Below are 25,692 nucleotides of genomic sequence, written 5' to 3'. Positions count from 1 at the left end.
ATGTCCATTTCCTTAGATGTGGAAGCTTGGCCTAAATTAATTTGTGTGCAAGATAAGCAGCGTGTGGAAGGAGGAGTTTCTACTCATTATAGCACGCACAGAAACATGAAAGGCCAAACCCCAAGAGTGTTTCTGGGTTGGGAACACGAAATCTGCTAAAGAATGTTCTGAAATTAAGTGTTTCTTAATTACAGTATTTTATTATAACAAATAAATAAAAAAACTTCTTCATAAAAAAGAAAAGAGAAAAAAGAGTTAAGACTGAGATTATTCATAGTTTAATAGATGCTACAGTATTAGTCAGATACAAGTTAGTTATAGACTAACTAGTATTAGTCATTGGCTATATAAAGCCTTATTATAATTTCTTATTGTAATGACAATTCTCTCACTATCCCATGTAAAAAACTGTTGAATCCTTCAACAACAACATAAAAGTATGTTGAAATTTTGAAAATGATCACATTTGTGCAGGAAATATTTGGCAAATTCACATTTGTTACCATTGGCATTTACATTATAATTAAGAACAAATTAGTACAAACCTCATGAAAAATCTCAAGTATAAGACTATGGTATTCTTCCGAGTTCATCGACATATAATAGTTCAATAAACTACGAAGATCTTTCGCATCTTGAAGGCGATTCACTGTTATCATCTCCATCATAGACTCCCTGAAATCCTCTCTAGGATCATAAGAACACTTCTCAGTTGCTAACATTACAACAAACTTAGTTCCTTCTCTTCTCTTCTCCCTTTTTCTCTCTACATGTCTAGCTTCAAGTTTTTCTCTTATCATTTGGTCAAGTCTCTCTTGCACCATGGCATGTGCTAGTGTTGAAACAGAAGGGAACCTATCAGAGGCAGAAGAAGAACTCTCTGCTTCCTCTGAAGAAGAAACACTAAACCTGTTGCTACTGCAACACAAGGCCTTGCATCCTCTTTGTTGTTTTGAGGTTTTCATTTTAGGACACAGAGACAAACAATGTTTTGAAGGGAAATTTTGTGTAAAAATAATCACTTATGCACAATTGTCAAGTGGGACATATTGGTGCATTTAATCATTATGTTTAACTTAGAACATTCAAAACTAAGTTAGGTGTTAGCTTGATGGGGGACATATATACAAATAATTTAATTGATCAAAAGTTCATTATGTTTAACTAGACATATCATGATCTAAACCCTTTTAGGATAACATTAGGTGGTCTTACTTTTGAAATCTTATCAAATAATTTAGGAAAAGAAGAGAGGTCATAAAGCCTCTTTACCAAGAGTTTTCTCTTTGAATTTGGACAAATTATAAAAGCAATTGTCTAAATTATTTGCCTTCTACTTTAATTTCAAGGATTTATTTTCTCTCTTCTTTCTTATTGATTTATGAAAAAGAAAAAGAAATTTCAGTTGAATGAATCGCTTTTGTGTGTGTGTAGTGGTTAAGTCCAATTATGAAGAAAATGGGGAAAAAGATACACACAGCTAGCTAAGAATCTCTTTAACAGATTCTACTTTGGATGGTACACAGTACTAGGCAGCAAAGCTTGTAGAGAAAGCAAAAGGAGGTCACTAGGTGATTAGCATGTGATTATGATTTGAGAGAAACATGATCCTCGTTTCTTTGTATTGCCTTCAAGCACATGAAGCAATAATGGTTTTTACTTTACTAACCAACAAACATGCAAAAAATAAAACAAAAAGCGTTGGTCGGATACATAGAGTAGTAGGTAAACACGAGACATGTTGTTTTAATTTTTGTTTTTTCTAAATATAAGAATTGGGTGCAAAATGTTTGTGTCTTTGATTTTGAATGTACATTTAAGATGACTTTTAACATGAACTAGGAGTCGAAATTAAAAATCTAACCTTCTTTCAACAGCAGAGTGTGCAAAGACAAAATCAAGACATTACAACTACGTTAGTACCCCTTAGCCGCCATTCTAGAGATATTATGAAAATAAAGAGAAAGATAGAAAGACACTTGTGCGAACGAAGCGAACTCAACATTTGCATCAATAAGACCTTGTCAGGAAAATCCAGGGGGATAAACCATGGCAAGGGAACAAGAGTACAAAGCAAACAACATCAACAAAGTCTAAATTTAGGAATTGTTGTTCGTTTTTTTCCAGGAGAGTAGAATCTATCCAAGAAAGTTGGAAACACATTCAAAATAAAAGAGACACCAAATTGTTTTTATTGGTAATGCAAACTGATTGTGCAAAGTACATAATATCAGATTCTTGATTCTCAGATAAAGAATTTCCACTATCAGAAACACAGGGCATTGAAGAGGATGTAGACGCGTCCAAGGAAGCGCCATTATCTGCAATAAAATGAGAACTTCTCAGAACTAAATATGAAAAAGTACAGCTCAAGGAGTTCAACTTTAATGGCCAGTTTGCGACAACAGAAAAAGAGAGGTGTATGGAGGGGAAAGCTTGGTTAAAATAGAAAATCTTCCTCCATTCATCTTTCTATCACTCTTCCGTCCTCCTCTTAGAAACAGAACCTAAAGTGTTTCTATCAGTGCTCTCCCCATCAAATTCAACTAACTTATTATAGTCAAATTGGTTAAAATAGTTACATTGATTTACATACAGCTTGCATGACATTGTCAACCAAAATTAATGATAGAACTAGACTAATAGCCCAAAGAATGTATATAAGTAATTAATCTATTTTTACTCTCTATTATTCTCTACAAGAAAGATCAAAGATGGAACGGAGAAAACTTGGATCCTCCCATTTTCTTTAGCAACAAGACATTGTAACATTCAAAGAGAGTAAGACATGATTTTAAAACCCTTGCACTAGAAATGATGAATCCAAGTACACTAGAACATGTAGTTTTGTCTCCAAACATGATACCTTCATCTCCCCACAAGGAAAAGGAGAGGATCTGAACCCTCATAATTTATGGATTATCATTGCAATTATTATGAGTTTAAACCAACGGAACATAATATGTGTAAGCATCCATATTGTAATATGTTTGATGCACATTCAAAGGACAAAAGCGTTGTATATGCGGATAGTTTTAAATATACGATTCTATGATAATTTTTTATTTAAAAAAAAAATTCTCATGGAAATAGATCCGAAAACAAAAACATCTTACACTTCATAGCTAAGTACTTTTAGAGCAAACAATGCATCCTTGACGCAAGAAGAGTTTCTTCTTTTCGTCACTCAAATGAAAACCAGGTGGCGCTGTTATCTTTCTCAATGATGGCCTTGAAAATACCATTGAGTCAACAACACTAGTATGCACTTTATCACAACCGTTCAAGTTGATCTCTCTTAGTTGTGTGCAGTTTTCTAACACGTGTTTCACTCCCTTCTCTGTGACATCGCTATTTTTCAATAACAAATGCAAAAGTCCACGACAATTCTTTGAGGTCACATAAAGTGTTCCATCGTCAACCTTTGTATATGACAAGTTCAACACCTCTAGTTGGGGGACTCTAAAGTTCATTCCAATTAGGTTCACTGTTGAACAGTAGGCTAGGTTCAAATTCTATGAAAGAGACGAAGGAGGAAAGGGCGGGTTGAATTATAGACAGTGAGTGAGAATCGAAGATCATTGATGATCGAGAATAACTGTTTTGAGACCATGGATACAGCCTTCAGGTAGCTACAATTGTTGTCGTCGTTCCTGTCGCTGCTGAGGAGTTTGAGGATATACTGCCAACACTCATCAGGTAAATATGAATCTGCTACGAGTCTCATTCTCTTGTTGTCGCCGTCATGATGCATGCCGACGGTGGTCGTCTATTGTTGAAGTTTGGCAACAGGGTTTCTTAGGACAAAACTTACAGGTTAGGTTTTTTTTGACATCACATTTTCGGATTAATTTCCGTTGCAGTATAACTATAGGCTAGGTTGGAGAATCTATGAAAGAGACGAAGGAGGAAAGGGCGGGTTGAATTATAGACAGTGAGTGAGAATCGAAGATCATTGATGATCGAGAATAACTGTTTTGAGACCATGGATACAGCCTTCAGGTAGCTATAATTGTTGTCGTCGTTCCTGTCGCTGCTGAGGAGTTTGAGGATATACTGCCAACACTCATCAGGTAAATATGAATCTGCTACGAGTCTCATTCTCTTGTTGTCGCCGTCATGATGCATGCCGACGGTGGTCATCTATTGTTGAAGTTTGGCAATAGGGTTTCTTAGGACAAAACTTACAGGTTAGGTTATTTTAAACATCACATTTTCGGATTAAATTTCTTTTAACACATTTTTCCATATACTAGTATGTTATATTTAATCTAACTTCGGCGTCCCCCGTGAGCTTAGCTCAATTGGTAAGGACAATGCATTGGGTTGAATCTCGGTCACCACAAAAAAAAAAAAAAAATCGGCATCAAAAACATGTAAAATAACATATCGAATAATTTAGATTTATGTTATAAAGTTGATCAATAGGATATAAACTTACAATCATAAAATGCTCACATCTTTTTTGAGACAAGACGTATGTGCTCCATTGGCGGATATTGTTAAATTCACCTCTTGAGAGTGGTTTTTAAAACAACATTTTGGTTGCACGTGTTCCTTCTAAGAGTGAGATCATGAAACGATAGTGTCATGTGGTAGATTTGACCAGGGGTTGGTTAACTGTGGGGGATATGTTTCTAGTCTTTCCTGTAACACCCCGTTTCCCAAAAATCCATTAATTAATAATTCATGCATCAGAGTAATTCCCAAACGGGCATGTCACACTACATTTTCAAAATTTCTTAAATAGAATATAAAATCTATTTAATAAACATCCTTCAAGTCATTATTAAATTTGCAGCGGAAAATTTGCATCAAAACAACGATAGCAATAGTTTAAATCTCCATAATTAAATCTTTGGCATAGAGCCTTATCAACATAAATTCAACAACCATAGGGCTACGTCAGCAATATTCAAAATTGATACATAGGAATGAAAAACAATAAGAAAATCCCATCCCGTACGTATCAGAGCCCTAGACACTTTGAGCCACCACTTCTAATAAACTTCAATACCTGCAAGTTACCCATACGAAGGGCAACAATTCCAAGCAGAAGGGGTGAGATTCACAAACAATAATAATAGATATATAAATCATCAACTTAATTAAATAACGTAATAAGCAACATATAAGTCAACAATAATATTCATACTTCTTCGACTTTAATAACTCTTACTAAATCAACCCACAACGACAACAACAACTCGACCACAACAACAATATCTCCCTCAACAACAACGACCACAACACAACCTACAACAACGACAATATCACCATCAACGACAACGACAACATCATCCACTACATCAACGACAACGAACGACGGGGTACTATTTTCAACTCAATGAATGACTAAGCATTCCGGGGCATAAGCCCCCAACAATTTGAATGATGAACATTCCAGGGCATGAGCCCTCAACAGATTGAATGACAAGGCATTCCAGGGCATAAGCCCTCAACGGTTGAATGACGAGCATTCCAGGGCATGAGCCCTCAACGGTTGAATGACAAAGCATTCCAGGGCATGAGCCCTCAACAGTTTCCTAATCATGAAAGGACTCCACTTGTGTATATCAGCATACAACTCAACTACGACAACAACAACATAGGTGACGACAACGATTGTGCATAATAACTCACTCACTCCCCAACTTGGTCAACATCAACAACCTATGACTCTGTTACTTAGAAACGACAACTCGAACCAACACATTGTACATTCTAATTGAATGCAATTAAATATAAACCAGCGATCATTAACAATCATAATCAATCAACAACAACAGTATACGTCAGCATGATATAACAATATCTTATACAATCCAACGATGTCTAGCATTATAACATAAACCAAGTATTACTTGTACAATTTTATCACATTAATAACCTCAATTGGCCATAACCAGCTTCACAGTTCATCATTTATATCCTATACATCTCTCATTGCTATCCCAAAGTTCAGCTCACAACCTCTCGTGCGACAAAGTCACATGAAATCCTAAACCAAGCAGTCTGTCAAGCACTAGCTCGCGAGGCGAGAGCCTCTACTCGCCACGGCGAGTTAGGGTAAAACACTCTAGAATCCAATCTGACTCTATTCTGAGTTCAAACTCAATCTAAAACTTCGCCTAATCATTAAGGTACATGTTCAGGCCCTCATAAACACCCAAAGTTAAACTCACAGCTCAAAAACACAGAATCTTGCAAGCTCTCTGCCCACACTCGCCACGGCGAGTAAACGTGCTCGCTATGGCGAGCTGCGAAATGCAACTCGCGAGGCGAACAACTCTTGCTCGCGAGGCGAGCGATGATCTTCATCACTCGCTATGGCGAGGATCATCACTCGGGAGGCGAGCGATGAATAACAGTACGGCCAGGTTACAGTTTTTCTCAAAAATTCACCCAAACCCATTGTTCTAACCTTAAAACTGATTCTAAACATCAATATATGAAACATTTAAGGTCTGTTCATCATTTCTACATCAATTCACCCTAATTCCATCGTTTAATCATCAATTCTCATCATAACCCTAATTCCCAATTCTCCAAATTTATTCATAACTTTTGTTAAAACATAATCAGAATCATATACACTAAAATTAATGTAAGTTAGCCTCACCCTTACCTTAGATAATCGAAATCGCAGCCCTTCTTGGTTCTCTTCCCTTTTCTTGACTTTTCTCCCTTTTCCCTGTTGTACGTAAAAACTGCTTCCCTCACTTCTATTTTTCTAATTCTTTTATAAATATAATCTTCCCAATATTCACTTTACTCCCCCTAAGTTTACTTAATTCTCGTAAAACCCCCAAACTCCAATTAAATCCTATTTCTTACTTATTCTATTAAATAATAAAATAGTCATTTAATAAAATATACCACACCACAAAATCAACGTAAATCATTTAAAAATCATATAAAAAGACTTTAAATCAACTAAAAATAATTAAATAAAAATGGGGCGTTACATTTCCCATATTTCAGTTGGGGTTGGATGATTCTGATATGAGGTAACTATGATGTTGTTTTACCGTGGACGGAATCCTTTGATTTTGTTATTGTTTGACTTAAGTACTTCTTGTACTCTTTATTTGTACATGTTTGTACAATTTCCAATGAGAATCCTCGTCAAATAATAAGCACCACCGCCACTTGGCCGATAAAACAATGATACATAAATCCTTAACATCCAACCCTCGATCCTCCTTTGGCCTTCAAATATCCCCCACTTAACTTATACTCCTCCGTTTTTAAATATAAGCAAATTTTACTTTTTAGGTTCATTCAATTAATGGTGTATGTGGTTCATAATATAAACCACATACATCATTAATTGAATGAACCTAAAAAGTAAAATTTGCTTTACTAAGAACAAGAGGAAGTAGATCGTTTTCACTCTAAGCACTCCTCCCCGTAAAAACAGTCATTGAATTTGAACAATTGTTCTCCAAACTGACAACGACATTTTGAAAATGAAACATGTTGAAAATTAGGATGGAAAAACACACCCAATTTATTAACACCACCTGCCTCTCAAATTAGGTGGCATTTTACATGAGAAGGTATAAAACTTTTCTACCATGGGAAAGTTTTTTTGACCATTAGATCAAATGAAAATCACAACATTATCATACTCTCTCAACATTATATTCTTTTAACACTCTTTCACCAATTTCTCTCTCCTTTGTATCTTCCTTCACGCATCAACACTAGTACCACCACCAGCAACCTCTTAAAATTCAATTCCTACAGCTTGAATCACCATTTTGCAAAACATGAATATATGAATATCTTATTCACCATTTCTAGCATTTCAACATGGGTGTGAGAGGTTTAGATTTGTTCTTCTTTGCTGGAATTTTCTCACTTCCATAAACACATAATCACAAATTTCATCTTCCTCACAACAATTTTGTTTTCCCCTTTCTAATTTTCATTAAAACTAATTTCGTGTTCTTGCAGTTTTCTTTTCATTCACCATTATTATTAATGGGTGTTGAGTCATTTTGAATCACACTCAATCAATAACATTTTTGAAACCCAAATGAAAAAATCAAGACCCATTTTTTGTTTGTAGCTTTATCCAATTCAGCACAAGAGTATGCTATTGTTTTGATTAGGGTTAATAGGTCTTTACCCCCCTGTAATATAGGACATTTTTGGTTTTGCCCCCTGTAATTTTATTTTTTTTAGATTCCATCCCTGTAAAATGAAGATTCTTCACGATTGCCCCCTAAGCCCGTTGACTAAGCAGAATCTTTGATGTGGCACCTACATGGCTTTTTATTTTTATTTTTTATTTTTTTTTGCTTGCAACGCGTAAAAACAAGTTTACATGTCATTTTTATTTAAAAAAATTAAAATATAATATAAAATTAAAAAAATCAAAAATCATTTTTTAAAAAATATGAAAAAATTCAAACTATTTTTTAAATCGAAAAAAAATTAATTTTTTTTCCAAAAATTAAAAAACATTTAGATTTTTTTCCGAAATAGAAAATTGTCTTATCTATTTCGAAATTAGAAAAATGCAGATTTTTTTGAAATAAGAAAGTTTTTTTAATTTTTTCTACAAAGAATGAAAATTCTGGAAAATATTTTAATTTTTAAATTCCAACTATATAATCTGAAAAAAATTTGATTTTATTTAAATTTTTAAAATCTGGAAAATATTCTCAGATTTTTAAAATTTGTAAAATTTAAGACAATATTTCAAGATTTTATAAAAAATTTCAAAAATAAATTTGAATTTTTCCTAAATTTAAAATTTTCAAAAAAAATCTGAAGTTAAGATTTTAAAATTAAAAAAAAATCAAATTTTTTTTTCAGATTATATAATTGGAATTTAAAAACATTTATAACCAGATTTTTAAAAATTAAAATATTTTCCAGAATTTTCAATCTTTGTAGAAAAAATTAAAAAAAAAATTATTTCAAAAATAATCTGCATTTTTTTTTAATTTCGAAAAAGATAAGACAGTTCTCTATTTCGGAAAAAAATCTAAATGTTTTTTAATTTTTCGAAAAATAATCTAATTTTTTGTCTATTTAAAAAATAGTTTGAATTTTTTCAGATTTTTTAAAATTTTGAAAATTAATTTTCAGATTTTTAAAAAAGTGTAAACTATTTTTACGCGTGGCAAGCAAAAAAAAATGAAAAATAAAAAGAAAAAGCCATGTAGGTGCCACATCAAAGATTCTGCTGAGTCAATGGGCTTAGGGGGCAATCGTGAAAAATCTTCATTTTACAAGGACGGAATCTAAAAAACAATTTTTACAGGGGGCAAAATCAAAAGTGTCATGTATTACCGGAGGGTAAAGACCGATTAACCCTTTTGATTAATAAGATCTTTTGTTGAATTCATAGGAATTTTTGTGTTATTCTAGATTAAAAACTGAAAACCAAGACAGGAAGATGAATGAGCAGTGTAGTGTAGTGGTGGTGGTAGGTAGGTGCATGAGTGAGGAATGGAGGAGAGAGAATGTTGATGAATGATATAGTGTGGGCAGACCATTATAAAATATGTGCTCCTCTTTGATCTAATGGTGAAAAAAAAAAATTTCCCATGGTGGAAAAACTTTATACCTTATCATGTGAAATACCACCATTAATATTCCTCGAAGAGACCCGGTGGCATTTAACATGGACCAATGTAAAACTTGCCCATGATGGACCACTTATGATTATTGGTTAGATTTTAGTGGTCTATTAAATCTCATCATACACCTTCCACACCACATGAATTCTCTTTCTTCTTCCCTCTCTCCCTCCTTGCTCCACACCACCACCACCAACCCACTCTCACAATGGCTTCCAATGTAAACGCAAATTAAAGTTTCAAGATTTAATGGATGTTGTTTCAAACACTTATAATATATCATCCATTTTTTAAAAAAAAACTTAAAATAATTCATTAAATTCAATTGGGAGTTTTTCGCTCATACTAAGGTAAGAGATAAGGTTTGAATTCTTCAATTTTACTTAAAGGGTTATAAGGAAGGTAAGTCAGCGATTTGAGCTTTTCCATTTCTTCAGGTAATGGTCTTTGGGTAAATCATAGAGGTAAAATTTCAAGCTTCCATAGCTCTCCAGTTTCCTTAAGGAATGTAACCGGTAACTTGTTTATTTCAAAGGAAAGTGCATTGAGATTCTTCAAGTTTCCAATTGCAGTCGGAAGTTCGTGGGAATACGTGTTGTTCGAGATAGAGATCAAAGAGAGTTCTGATAAAGAGGGTTAACAAAAGAGAACCTGAGCAAAAGTTGTTGCAAATGTTTTCGTGAGAGTGGGTTGGTGGTGGTGGTGCGAGCAAGGAGGACTATAGGAAGAAGGAAGAAGAAGCAGAAGTCATATGGTGTGGAAGGTGTATAATAAGATTTGATAGATTTGCATAATCTAACCAATAATCATAAGTGATCCATCATGGATAAGTGGTCCATGTTAAACGCCACCAAAGAGACCAACCTTTACTCGGTAGTTTCCACCACTAGTCTATCCAGGTTGAAGATTTCTTTAGGTTTGTACCTACCGAATACAAGATAAATAATAAAGGGGAGGAAACCCACTTTACACTTTAAAAATTTTGCCGCATCCCCCAGCTTGCAAGGCAATCACTTATCCACTGCAACATGAACCTCTTTTGTTTTAAAATTACTTCTTATTATTTATATATAATAACTGAACAGTTTTTTTTAGGGGAACGAAGTGCACTCTATTTTTTTTAAGTAACCAAGCACACTCTTATCATTTAAATATTATTTTCCGACATCTCAAATATTTTAATAAACATTTTTTTTACAATATTTTTTTTGAAAGAAATTTTTTATTTTACTATATTTATTTGAATATTTATTACTCTCTTCGTCCATATATTTAAACACCCATTTGATTTTATTTACAACACTCATTAGTTATTTTAGTTTCTAAAGTGACCGAGTCACCGATTCAATCCGAGTTAATCCGGTTAAATAACTATATAAATTTAATCTAAGGACCGAGTTATCTAACCGAGTCATCCGAGTGGTTCCGATTCAGTCATGCGGTTCGATCAATGACTCAGTGGTTCGACCATTGACCCAGTATTCCCGCCGAGTTGATGACCGAGCCGAGTTTTAAAACTATGCTCTAAAGTAGTTCTAGGAGACAACTCTTTTCATCAACACACCAAACCCATCCGCCACCAAAAGGAATAAAAAATGGGCTAAAATGCCCCCTTATTTAAACGAGTAAATAGACAATTACCCCCTGAAATTGTAAGTTTCGTCAATTACTTTCTTGAAATTAACAAAACGTCAATTACTCCCTGAAATTACACAACGTTAATCAATTTACCCCCTCTGTCAAATTCTTCTGTAACGGAACATGAAGTTTTGCAAATACCCCCTGAAGTTTTGCACTTATGTGCAAAATGCCCCCCAAACTTAAAAATTTATGTTTTTTTTCTTATCTTGATTCAAAAGATATTAAAGACAAATAATTATCAGTTAACTTTAATATTTAAGCTTAAAATAAGAATATATCCTCTAAAAATAAGGCAGAATTAATAACTTCATATTACGTTAGCAAAATGCATGTTTAGTTCAATTTTTAAGATAGAATAATTTTATTTAAACTTATCTTAAGAAACTGTTAGAATTAATTATTCATGAGGAATGAATGTCTCTAGCTTACTTAGTTTGTTGTGAATTGACATGTCTCTATCTAAATAAGTCATAATTTATGGAGAATTGAACAACCAAATGACATAACATAAACAAAATAAAATAATAGACCCCTTTAAGAATGAAAGAGCCATGTAAAGTATTAAAATTAATTGTTAATTGCTTGTCTTTAATATCTTTGAGTTAAGGATAAGAAAAAAAAATATAAATTTTCAAGTTCGAGGAGCATTTTGCACATAAGTGTAAAACTTCAGGGGTATTTACAAAACATCATGTTTACTAACAGAAAAATTTGACGGAAGGGATAAATTGTTTAACGTTGTGCACTTTCATTCAACCTTGCCATTTTTCAGAGAACCCAAACCTTCACAATATATACTAAAAAAAAAACTCTAACTTAGTGAGTCCTAAGACTTTTCAAAATCCATTTTAAATAGCAAACACTTCTTATTGAATTTCTATTCATAATCGAGCACTTCGTTAACCACCAACGTACCATCCAACAAAAGTCTCTCTTTAATGAGCGCGGATTGATTTATTTTTTTAGAGTACATCAATAACTCCTTCTAATCTTTCCCTCAAAAAAAAAAAAACAAACTCCTTCTAATCTCTTAGTTAAAACCTTCATCAACAAGTTATACAATCTTTCCAAAACAAAAACTTAGAACCGCAAAAAAGGAGAGAAAACTCTTCGAAAGTTTACGTTGATAAATGTATTGAATGGGAGTAGAACTAGAATTTTCATAGTATGTATTTTTTAAGTTTTTTCTGACCAAGTAGTATGGCTGTTTTTGGTAACACAAAAAAGTTAGCTTATAGCTTGTTGGACTAGCTTATAAGCTTGTTGGATGAAAACATGATGGGTCTGTTTGGGAAACTAAAAAAAAGAGCTTTTAGCTTTTAGCTTATAGCTTATAAGCTCGTTTGACAAAAAAAGCTCTGTTTGGTAACACTTTTTCACCATGAGCTTATAGCTTATTTCACGAGCTTATAAGCTATTTTTCAGAAGCTATTCCAAGTAGCGTTTGAGCTTATAGCTTCTCACTTTTTCTTCCAATTTTACCCTTATTATTTCATTTAAATTGTATTTTTATCCATTATAATTTTTATAATAAGCTACGTAATAAAGACTACTATCCCTTTATTCCAATTTTTGTATATATATCAGCTGGCCTTTTTTTTAAAAAAAAAATATATATACCTTCGTTTTTTTTTTTTACGAAACAAAATACTATTATTCTATTAGTGTTACTTTTTATTTTTATTTTTTTGAGGTAAGTGTTATTTTCTTTATTCTCTGTTATTAATATTACTCTATTAGTGCTACCTTTTTATTTTTATTTTTGATGTAAATGTTATTTTCCTTATAAAGTAGAAATACTTAAATAATAATAAATATAAGATAAAATTTTAGTGAATAAAATTTAATTTAATTTATAATACATAAGATATATTAAATTAATAAATTTAAAGTATTTTTTTAAAGAAAAATTAGTTTACAAAATTACAAATACTTAAATTAATGATATAATTTTTATTATGAATTAAGAATACCCTTTATGTCATTTTACATTTATCAGCTAGTTGAACCGCTATTTTTACCAAACACTTCAGTTAGCTTATCAGCTAAAAGCTACCAGCTAGCTTATAAGCTAAAAGCTATCAGCTAGCTTATCAGCTATCCGCTATTTTTATCAAACAGAGCCGATGTGTTTGGTAACGAGCTTTTTTCACGAGCTTATAGTTTTTTTTGAGAAGCTATTTCAAGTAGCTTTTTAACTTATAGCTGATAGCTTTTTACATTTTCTTCCAATAATAACCTTATTATTTTATTTTTATTACTTTTTTACCCTTATGTAAACAAATCAACCGTCCCACTCACTCACGTTTTGTTTTTCTCTTCTCAGATACTATTTCATTGCTTCATCCACTATTTCTTTAGCACGTTATAAATTTTTAAAATTGTTCGAAGGTTTTCACTCTTTTTTCATTAAGTTTATTGGAAAAGAATTGGGTTTCTTCCTCAAAAATTCAGAAACAAGAACTAAAAGAAAATTTGTTAATGATGGTAGTTTTTTTATTTGTTGATAATTGTCTTGATTCATATATATATTTGTTGTGTTTTTAAAACAAGTGACATGCCTTACCAGTTACCAGCAACTAGTGAAAATATGAGGAAGTTATTTACACACAAGTGTGTGTGTGGGGTGTTGAATTGAATGTGTTATGCTAGAGTAAGCTTGATAGCAGCATGTTACGAGTTCTATTGTTTTTTTAGCAATATAAGGTGACATTGGCATTGCTTGATTAAATCATATAGTTAGCTTAGCTACCTTCATCACTAATTAAGCGTCACAGAAAGTGTACTTGGTCAATCCTAATATCTAGAAATTATAAGTTGGTCAATCCTAATTATTAGGTCATTTTATACATAATTTTAATTTTTTGGACATAATTTTGATTTTTTTTAAATTAAATTGTCATGTACTTTTAGGTCATTTTATATTTATAACAACTAATCTTATCAAATACATTATTTTTAATAAATGAACTTTTCAGCTATAAGCCACCAACTATCAACTATTAGCTATCGGCTAACTTATGACTTCTTTTTACCAACAAAGTCATATGTGTTTGTTAAGTTAAAGTTAAAAATAAAATATTAGATTAAATTAATTTTTTTTACTAGTTTATTTATTTGATAGAATGCCCTTTTTTTCCTTTGACCAAGAATGTTCGTGTATACTCTATGTATAGTACTTTTGAATGCAATTATTTTACTTGAAAGAATGTTTGGTAAGCACTTGAATAGTTGAATGTGCATTGACAAGTGATCACAGTCGTCGTCCTCATCATCATAAGACAAACACCAATGGCACCGTCTTTCGCACTTGACGGCGGCTCCGACGCTAACAGAGCACCTCCTCCTCCTTCAGTCACCGGCCGGTTCGCTTCAGTTTACAGCGAAGTTCAAAACAGTCGTATCTTCCACACTCTCCCTCTTCCCTCCGTTCTCAAAACCCCTTTCACGATCATCGATGGTCCTCCAAGCTCCGCCGCCGGCAACCCCGGTTTTCACCTTTTCTCTCGTCCACAATTCTCAATTTCTCGTCAAATTCTCGAATTCCCTTTAATTATTCGATTTTATCGTTTCTGCAGATGAAATTGCAAAGCTGTTCCCGAATCTGTTCGGGCAATCGTCTGCGATGCTGGTGCCGGGTGGTTCGGAGACGGTGCAGCTTAATCAGAAGCTGAAGATTGGTGTGGTTTTGTCCGGTGGGCAAGCTCCTGGTGGTCACAATGTGATTTCGGGAATTTTCGGTAAGATATGATAGTTTTCAATTCAATAGAATCAATATTTGTAGAAATATTCAATTTTTAATTTGTAAATTTGATTTTGGTTATAGATTATTTACAAGATAGAGCAAAAGGAAGCACATTGTATGGTTTCAGGGGTGGTCCGGCAGGTATCATGAAGTGCAAATACGTTGAGCTCACCTCAGATTATATTTATCCTTATAGAAATCAGGTTTATATTCTTAGTTACATGTTTTTGGAGCATCAAAACTTGCTATAATTGTAGTTTGGCAATTCTTTATTTAATTTTTAATTTCATAGTTTTTGTGGAAATTTGTTAATATCTGTTTCTTATGCTATAAGCTTAATGCATTTGACATGCCTTCTATTTCTGGCTCATTTCTTACAAATGTTTTCAAGTGTGCTATAACAAATTTTTTGGGTTATGCTAACATGTACCCTAAGGCCACATTTAAGGAATCTAAAAGTAGAAAATTTGTGTTGAAAAAAGTAATTTTTAAACTCTCAAGGAATTGAATTTAGGAATTCCAAGACAAAATGTGTACATTAGCATTCACCTTTTTTTGTTCTCCAAGAAATTGTGATATTTTGTGATAACTAACAGAAATAAGTTTTGTTGGTAGGGTGGCTTTGACATGATTCGCAGTGGGAGGGACAAGATTGAAACTCCAGAACAGGTTGGCTAGTTTATTTTCTATATGAAATGTTCATTTGATCTCTTTTAGTATGATGAGTGATGTGTTTTACATGTATAGTTTAAACAAGCTGAAGAAACAGTGCATAAGCTAGAGTTGGATGGTCTTGTTGTTATTGGTGGAGATGACTCAAACACAAACGCGTGCCTCCTTGCTGAATATTTCAGGTTTTTTGAAAATGCAATTTTACTTTGGCATGATTTATGGCTAAGAACAAAGATATTGTGTGTGTGTGTGTGTGTGTGGGGGGGGGGATATGGTTGTTAGTTTATGATTTACCTTTGAGAGCCTTTCAGCTGTCCATGCATGGTTGTTAGTTTATGATTTACCTTTGAGAGCCTTTCAGCTGTCCATTTATAATATGAATTTGTTTTGTTTATATAAAGGAGGAAAAAAAATAGTAACCTTTTACGAATATAGGAGTGTTCCTATTTGTTGAACTACATCTTGTTTAATTTGGATTTATACAGGAGCAAAAACGTGAAAACTCATGTGATTGGGTGCCCTAAAACCATTGATGGTGATTTGAAATGCAAAGAAGTACCCACTAGTTTTGGGTTTGATACTGCATGCAAGGTGAACAAGGCTATGCAGATAGTCTTCACTGTGCTTTTATAATTTTGTAGTGGTCTAACTTTATATTTTAACATTTCAAAAATGAAATCCTGTCTTTGGATCACTAATAATTTTACGAACAAACATAACGGCTAGGCTAGTCCTCGCAACTTCATCAACCTTTTTTTTAGTACTTTCATTCAAATATATGGAATATATTTTAGTATATCTTGAATTCTTGACTATGTATTGAGTAATTTATAGTCATATTATCTCTTTGGGTTGCTTTCCGAAATTCCTTACTTATCACGATGTATTATTTGATTTTAAAAACATGAGCCTAGCACTAGTATAAATACGAGCCAATGTTTTGTCTTTCAGAATAGTGTGGAACATATCAACCATTGTCAATAAAGGGGCTATTGGTTTAAGCTTTCAAAATGGTGATTTAATTTTTTTGAAAAAATTGGTTTATATTTTAGAGATTCTACATAAATTAGAAGTTATTTTTTGTTTGATTAGTTATAAAAACCACTTTTCTGTTGAATTAATTATTATTACTTGTAGCTTTTCAAAATAAACAGAAATAAGCAAGCACTCCAAAAAAATTTAAGTGAAGTTTTTAGATAATAATATTTTTTAATTGTAAAAGCATGCACTCCAAAGGAACATATAATTTAAGTCAAGTTTTTCCCCTTTCTATACCTAAAGGACTAAATCCTATAACTTCAACATGCTATCCATTTAGTATCATCCTTCGTGAATTGACTTGTCATTGTCCTAAATGCAGTGCGGCCTTTATTTTTGTCCATGCTCAAATATATATCATTAGGTTATTTTTTTCTTCTTCTGATGTCTACATAATATATTTAAAACAACTTCAAAGCTTATTAAACTTTAGCTTGAGGGGGTGTATTTATGAAAAAAATTATAACATTTTCATCATATCTTAGAGTAATTAAGAGTAACTTTGATCATCTCTTATATATTTTTGTCTACGAGACTAGTAATTGCATAAATAAGGATTAGGGCTTTTGTCTTTAGTAATTACATCCAACATATCACTTATTTACATCAATATCACTATACCTTTATTATCTTGAATTTATTATATTTCGTCCTCCTATACCAAAAGATATAAACCCTATAACTTCAATGTTTTCTTTCTTTGACCATTATATGTTCCTTGAACTGTACATGATTTATGGCATGTACCACTAATGCTGCTTTTACATGGTCTGACCTTGTTCATATTCTTATGTACATATTAATATTATGACCATTATATGTTCCTTGAACTGTACATGATTTATGGCATGTACCACTATGCTGCTTTTACATGGTCTGACCTTGTTCATATTCTTATGTACATATTATGCAGATATATGCAGAAATGATTGGAAATGTTATGATAGATGCTCGATCAACTGGAAAGTATTACCACTGTAAGTATACGATCGTGGAAAACTTTTTAGAACTATTGCAAATTGTATTTAATGAGTAGATACTTTACATAGCTGCATTGACCAATCTTAATGCATAACCATGGATATTCAAATATAGATTTTTGTTACGACCCATTTGCTTCCCCTTTCTGACCAAATGGACCACTTAATCTTATAAGTTTTACATATCTGCAATTCAGTTCCCAATATTACTTGTGGTCATTCTGACATGTGAAGATTTTTTTTATTTTTCTTTTTATGAATGGCTAATATAAATACAAACATGACATGCGAACATCTAAAGTCATGTCTTCAGTTCTTTGGTTTTGAAATTGAAAATACAATTATTGTGACAACAGAAACATCCCGTTACATAAAAGTCTTTATTTGTGGCTTATGCCAATCTTTTGACTCAAATTTTATGCTTTTCTATGAAATCTTCCTATCTGACTTTTGAGATTGAAGTACGTTGTTCATAAAACTTCCTTGCATTATGTTCACTTGTTATGGATTTTCCTCCTTCTGATTGTCCTTTATTGCGTCTGTACTCATGACTTACTTTTTCTGAAAGGTTCATTTATTTTCGTTACATTTTATTGAGTCATTAACGAGTTCATGAAAATAAACCAATGCCCTACCTGTTCATTACTGTTCTATTGAGTTTCAAACAGTGGGTGAGATATGGCCACCTTTCTGCAGTTGTGCGGCTTATGGGGCGTGCAGCTTCACACATTACACTGGAATGCGCTTTACAAACTCATCCAAACATTACTATTATTGGAGAAGAGGTTTGTCGTAAATTTGATTATGTCATCTAGTGTTTGGGCAGTGCAGAGGTTGATAAGATTAATATGTAATGCATCAGTGTTGATTTTGCGATTGAAGTTTGCTAATGGCTCTCCACTGCTTCTATTTTTTTGTCATTACATTTAAGTGGAACAGAAGTAACTGTTTGGTACAGCTTTTCATCCAGAGAAGTATAATTAAATGAAGGGCGTAATTAGAGAAGTGTAATTAAATGAAAAGCGTAGTTTAAATTTTTGCTTGAACATGTGAATAACCCCTTCAGTATATGGAACTGAATGGTAAAGCAATACTAATGTGCTGCCGAAATTTTTAGTGAAAGCTTAAGTTACTAATACTTTTCAATATCATTACTTCCTCCCTCCCAAGCAATAGATGCTTCCTTGTGCAATTTATCTACTTTTATTCAGTTACATGTCAAAGGGCCCTGTCAAATATTTGGTTTGACCAGTAAAATTTTAATTTAGGTTGCTGCCAAGAAGCTGACACTGAAGAATGTCACTGACTACATGGTGGATATCATTTCTAAAAGAGCTGAGGATAATTATAACTATGGTGTCATTCTTATCCCTGAAGGTCTAATTGATTTCATTCCCGAGGTAGCTACCACTCTTCATAAAAAGATTTCTTTTAAAAGTTTTTCTTCCCGTATGATGTTTTGGCATGTTCATGTCGAAATAATATGAAAACGCATGCTGATAATAATTATTATATCTTGTATTTGTTTGCAGATCCAACACCTTATTTCAGAACTCAATGAAATTCTGGCCCATGAAACTGTGGATGAGGGTGGGTTATGGAAGATGAAACTCACTGATCAGTCATTGAAGCTTTTTGAATTTTTACCTCGATCAATTCAAGAGCAATTGATGCTTGAAAGAGATCCACATGGAAATGTTCAGGTGCTTAATGGTGTTCTGTTGCTATGCTTGCTGTGTTGATTTTGCCCATTATTCAATTCGACTAGACCTCAATGTTGGTATATTCTCAATTAGGTTGCTAAGATAGAAACAGAGAAAATGTTTATTCAAATGGTTGAAACTGAGTTGGAGAAGAGAAAACAAGAAGGCACATACAAAGGCGGGTTCAAAGGGCAGTCTCACTTTTTTGGGTACTCCATTTAATTTATATCAGTCTTGAAGTTGCAAGGTTTGATGATATAAGCTATTCTGTAACAAAAAAGAGCTTCTGTGGACCTTCTTTATAATTTGCATTAACTATTATTTAAAAAAAAAAAATCTTTTCACCATACATTTGCTAATGGTATGACTATGTTAGTATGTCCAACCTCATTGATTAGTGTTTGTAGTTACCAAAACTCATTTATAATATGCAGCTATGAAGGTCGATGTGGTTTGCCAACTAATTTTGATTCTACTTACTGCTATGCATTGGGTTATGGTGCTGGAGCCCTCCTTCAAAGTGGGAAGACTGGATTAATATCATCAGTTTGTCCCTTTCCAAATGCTCTTTTCTTTTCACTATCTTCTGGTTGTCAAATTAAATACTTCTAGTTTAGTCTTGATGAGTGATTCTTGGATTGACTGATATTTTATTCAGGTTGGGAATTTGTGCGCTCCGGTAGAAGAGTGGACTGTTGGTGGAACTGCGCTTACCTCACTAATGGACGTGGAGAGGAGACATGGTATGCATTGCAATCTATAAAAGCTTTTGCTTCACAATTTACCCCATTGTATTCTATGAAAATTCATTAAATAACCTTTTATCACCATGTTGATACAAAAATCAGTTCATAGTTATATCTGTGCTGTCAGCTGCCGCAGGTGTTGAGAATAAATATATTTAAGGGTTAAATACCTCTTTGGTCCCTTAACTTTAAATCCAGTGAATTTGGTCCTTTAAATTATGTAAGTTAAAGCAATTTGGTCCCTCAACCTGGTCCCTTAATAAATGGATAGACAGCATATTTTAATAAGTTAATGGACCAAGTTGCATTAACTAACATAAGTTAAGGGACCAAATTGATCGGTTCTACAGTTAAGAGACCAAACTGAACTTTTTAAATAAGTTACGGGATCAAAGAGGTATTTAAGCTTGTATTTAAATTAAGAAATATTTTTTATGTATTTTCTGGACTATCAATATTCACAAGCTTCTTCTTCTAACAATGTCTGGTAATGTAATATTCCACAGCTCTACTTATTTCATTTATTTCAATGTGTTGTTTAGTGTTATTTTGTATATGAATTGTGTGATTTTCCGTGCAGGTAAATTCAAGCCTGTGATTAAGAAAGCAATGGTGGAGCTTGAAGGTATATTTACCCATCTATTCTTTACTCCTCAAAAGTAACAAGCTGAGAACTATAGTTTCAGCCACGTAGAAAGTTGACATTAATATGAAAAGGGAGGGAAAATATTTTCTTCTACTGGATCCATAATGTGGCAAAAAAAAAAGGTTTTTCCCCTCTCTTTCATTAATCACCATAGGGCACTTCATGGCCAACCTTCAGGGCATGAATCCGTTCTTCCAGATTTTGAGTGCTATATAAATGTGGATTTAAAAAACAGATACTGTGATTATTGCTGCTATAATATCGGCTCCAACTATCTTTTACGCTAAATGACTACATTTCATATTGAATTTTCAGAGGCTCCCTTCAAAAAGTTTGCCTCCTTGCGGGATGAGTGGGCCCTAAAGAATTGCTACATCAGTCCAGGTATGCATGGATTGTTCTTTCACTTATTGTTTCTTCTGTGTGCTTCTAAAAGGCGATGTTCTTTCTTTTTGTTTGTACAGTCCAATCTTATTAGGTAAAAGTAGTTTTCATTATTTTGTCAATAGTAAAAGCTGTGTGGAATAAGTATATTTAACAATGTATTTGTAACATTTTTCTTGTAAATTATAGTTGTTACCTGGAAATTATTGCTGCAATTCAGAATTTGTTTTATTTTGGACTGAAGAAACACTCATGATCCTGATCTTCACTGTAGGTCCGATTCAATTCACTGGCCCAGGATCCGATGCAATTAGTCACACTCTACTCTTGGAGCTTGGTGCGCAAGCTTAGGTGTGCTATGAGACGACATTTTGATGGCGGCAATTCATATATTTTTAGGAACTACTGCAAATATAATAAACCGGAAACATGTAGTGCTTGTGTTTCTGTTGAACTTCAATATAGTAATCATGTGAGAAGAGTGTCTATAGATATATATAATCAATCACAAGTTTGAAAAACATGAAGAAGAAAAAAAATATAATAAAGCTTTTGTTGAGGTTATTTCAAAGTTGTCTTTGTAATTGATTAAGCCTATTAAGCTTGCAAATATGTAAATCTGAGGATCATTTTTGGGATTATTTTTCTGCATTATTCTGGTTCGATTCTCTCACGATTTTGATATTATTTTTCCATAGGCTGTGTTTGATAAAATTAACTGATAAATCAGCGGAAAACTGAAAAGCAAGCAAAAAGTTGATTAGTTATTTGATGTGTTTGATTAAAGAAGGATAAATGCACATTACAAATCTAACAATGGTCAATGACATAAGTAGTATCACTTTGCTTTGAATAAAAAGGCATCACGTTTGGAATTTTAGAAATATCCGTGCATTCTATTATTAAACTCTAAACTAATGCTATATGTGGTGATTAAGGAGCAAAGTGTCGTGGTCTTAGACTAAAAGCAGACATTTGTTAAAAGATTAAACAAGATAAGGTGGAACTATGTCTAGTGTCTCCATGCAATACGAGGAATAGAAGATGGGACTGTCTACTTGTTTTTTCAGTTGACTAAAATTAGGAACACTTGTTTAGTGTGCACTCTGTACAACCTCATACTTGGCCTTAAAAAATATCTTATTAAATTTACATATCTTAAAAAATAAATGGACTCTAACCAAAAAAATTGGTTATTCTTTCTTGCAAGAATCCACTTTTTTTTTTTTTTTTTTTTGTAAGGACCCAATTGTCTGGGAAAATTATGAATATGTAATTTGATATGATTTTCTTTTAGAAAACAATGAAAAGTAGGAAGAACTCATACAGTTTTTTTTTTTTTTTTTTAATTTTTTTTTAAGAAAAATGAACCTTAATTTAAATTAAAAGTGAACTTTAAATAAACTATCAACTCATTCAATGCTAAATCTCACCAATGGTTTATATTTTTAAGGAATATTTTCATCTATTTAATTTAACAAAACTTTTTCCCCTTTTTAAGAAGAGAAAACATAATGTCCTCGTTAGCATAACTCAGTTATATGCATGTCGTCGGGGTTCGAACCCCAGACACCCCACTTATTCATCTTACAATGTGAATTATAGCCACTAGACTACTTGACTAAATAATAAAATAAAATAAGAGATAACACGATCCTTGTATATCTGTAAAAATAAATAAATTAATCTTTGTTTAACAATTCGAATGAAATATTCTACGCCAAAGTGTGATTATGGTTGGTCCAACATATATTGATCGATGCCTAAGAAGGATTTTTCTAAGCTCATCACAATAATATTTTAAAAAATGATATTTGTACAACTATTTTGGGATCCCTCTCATTGTTTTTTTTTACTCTCTCTCTCTCTCCCTCCCTCTCCCTCCCTCCCTCCCTCCCTCCCTCCCTCTCTCTCTCTCTCTCTCTCTCTCTCTCTCTCTCTCTCTCTCCATCCCTCTCTTTCTCTCTCATATTCTCATTGTTATTTTTACTCTCTCTCTCTCTCCATTTTGTTGTGTCTATTGTTTTTGTCCTAAAAGTTGTTGAGAAAATTACGACAAAATAGTTGTACAAATATCATTCCTTTAATATTTTAGAAAAATTGGTTATTTTTCATATGTTTTAAAATAAAAATAATTTATTAAATTAATGCAATCAACTGCGTTCATTTTTATTTTTTGGAGAACAAAAGTGCCAAAATCCAAACAGAAAATTAGCTAAAATAACTAAGCTAACTCAAGCAGGACATTGCTCATAAATAATCAAAGATGAACCATCTTCACAAGCCATACTAGCCAGTACTTCTGCACATGCATTGCTCTCTTTGTATATGTATGAGAAATGCTAACTTCCCAATCCATCTCCAGCACCTTTCAAATGTTCATTAGCAAACTCAGGCATGCTACATACCCATTCATTTTATTGCACATGAGTAACACCACATCTTGTGACTCAACTTAATCTTTATTGAGACAAAATTAATTTTAAATTATATTTCCTAATTTTAATTTTAAAAATAGTAGAATTTAAGAAATTTTATCGAGTAATTTTGTTTTCATACTTTTGAAAGTCTGAGGCGATTGTCTTGGTGGCCTTACCTTACCGGGCATGGCATATGCATGATGTTCAATATCTATATTATGACGTAAGAGCAACATGATAATTTAGAAGAAAAAAAAGGTCATATCAATGCTTGAAATCCTAGTTGACGATCAAACATTGGTGGGGTAATTGAGTCAAGAGTTGAAACATTGTGTCATTTGATCCAGCATTGTGGATGATAATTAACAAGTCGCTTTCCGGCTTTAGGTCATTGTAAAAGCACTTGAAAACACGTTTGTCTTCTTAATTTGCTTCCTCTAAACACATTCATACATTCAGATACAAACACGAGTGGCTAATTTTTTTTGGTTAAGTAGCGTGACTTGGTAAACATGTATCAACTCAATGAATACGTCTCAAACAAACTTTATTGAACCATGCACATGATTATGGGGGGTTATGTTAGTTTTTGTTGGGTCCATAATGTTAATGTGTAAACTCTCTGTTGGATATTGTATACTATGATGGATAGTTTTGATACTTTGGAACCAACTAAAATAAGAATAGTTAGACAAATAATCGGCTTCTTCAGCATAAAATAAGCACTTTTTTTTTCCTTTGAAGTAGACAATTTTTTTAAGGAAAATAAGTGAAGTTTCTAGAATTTGAACTCCAGCTACCACTATATAATGTAACGTGCCTACCAACTTAAATAAGTTTACTTTTTTTTTTTGTTATGAGGACAAATAAGTACGTTTTTCTTTGTATAATAATTTTATCTCACTTTTGTGTTTATAAAGCAAAGAAAAGGAAACTCAAGACTTTCTTGGTTCAAGAAGATATATTTTTGTCATATTGTTTTTTACTTCATTTCTCTTTTAATGAACATTTGTACGTTAATAATGAGAAAGTGAAAGGTTTGGTCTCTCAAAAAAAAAATAAAAAAATGAGAAAGTGAAAATAATGTGATAATTTTCAATTATGAATACGAAATCATTTTGTAAAACCAAACATGACCCTTACCTTTTCTTTTAATTATTTTTGGGTTAATAGTGTTTTTCACCCCTGTAATATAGGTCATTTTCAGTTTTCGCCCTTATAAAATTTTCGGTTTGATTTGCATCCTTGTAAAAAAAAAATTTCTCTGAAAAACACCCCTCCCCCATATGACTGTACATATTTGCTGACGTGGTACACTGTGTGGCATGCTGACTGTATAATTAATTTTATTTTTTATTTTTCTAAGGCTACATGTGGCATTTGTGACTATTTTTTTTAAAAAATTATAATATAAATTCATCTATATTAATTTAGAAATAAAATTAATTTTTGAAAATAAAAAAATTCAGGATTTTTTTTTTTATTTTTTGTTTAAATTAGAAAATATTTTTTATTTCAAAAATGATTTAATAAAAATCTGGAATAAAATTTTCGAAAAAAAAATCTGAATTTCTTCTAAATTTTTTAAAAAATTTGTATCCAGATTTTTAAAAATAAAACATTTTCAAGAATTTTTTTTTTGTAGAAAAAATTTTAAAACTGTTTTTTATTTCAGGAAAAAAATATGAATTTTTTTTTTTCTAATTTAACTTTTTACTTTATTTTGAAAATTAAACTCTAGAATCTTTAAAAAAAAAACTGAAAATGTATCCAGATTTTTAAAAATAAACATTTTCCAGATTTTTTTTTTGTAGAAAAAATTTTAAAACTGTTTTTTTTTTTCGGGAAAAAAATGACTTTTTTTTTTAAAATTTCGAATTTGTCTTTTCTAATTTAACTTTTTTTTTTTTATTTTGAAAATTAAACTCTAAAATCTATAAAAAAAAAAATACTGAATTTCTTCTAAATTTTTTAAGAAATTGTATCCAGATTTTTAAAAATAAAACATTTTCCAGAATTTTTTTTTTGTAGAAAAAATTTTAAAACTGTTTTTTTTTTAATACCTCGAATTTGTTTTTTCTAATTTTTTGTGATTTTTTAATATTTGAATTTAAAAAA

General features: G+C 32.1%; 2 protein-coding genes across 2 annotated transcripts; one reads left to right on the top strand and one right to left on the bottom strand.

Annotated features, from left to right (window-relative positions):
- Window positions 1-391: 391 nt before the first annotated feature.
- On the bottom strand, window positions 392-965 carry LOC11440105 (probable transcription repressor OFP9). The gene is made up of 2 exons (XM_039832839.1): window positions 546-965; window positions 392-418 (listed from the first exon to the last, which is right to left on the bottom strand). The coding sequence occupies exons 1-2, from the start codon at window positions 963-965 to the stop codon at window positions 392-394; spliced, it is 447 nt and encodes a 148-aa protein (XP_039688773.1).
- A 13,464-nt stretch (window positions 966-14,429) lies between these two features.
- Window positions 14,430-21,808, top strand: LOC11439570 (pyrophosphate--fructose 6-phosphate 1-phosphotransferase subunit beta). The gene is made up of 16 exons (XM_003610434.4): window positions 14,430-14,730; window positions 14,819-14,980; window positions 15,067-15,188; window positions 15,601-15,654; window positions 15,733-15,839; window positions 16,143-16,248; window positions 17,609-17,672; window positions 18,372-18,460; window positions 18,944-19,075; window positions 19,208-19,378; window positions 19,472-19,587; window positions 19,813-19,924; window positions 20,037-20,121; window positions 20,705-20,749; window positions 21,086-21,154; window positions 21,429-21,808. Exons 1-16 carry the CDS (start codon window positions 14,532-14,534, stop codon window positions 21,503-21,505), a joined length of 1,710 nt encoding a protein of 569 aa, XP_003610482.1. The 5' UTR covers window positions 14,430-14,531; the 3' UTR covers window positions 21,506-21,808.
- Window positions 21,809-25,692: the final 3,884 nt, after the last annotated feature.

The sequence above is a fragment of the Medicago truncatula genome, chromosome 4, assembly GCF_003473485.1.
Source record: "Medicago truncatula cultivar Jemalong A17 chromosome 4, MtrunA17r5.0-ANR, whole genome shotgun sequence".
Lineage (NCBI taxonomy): Eukaryota > Viridiplantae > Streptophyta > Magnoliopsida > Fabales > Fabaceae > Medicago > Medicago truncatula.
Note: the sequence above shows the minus strand (reverse complement) of the source record. Positions and strands in the feature narration are given on the sequence as shown.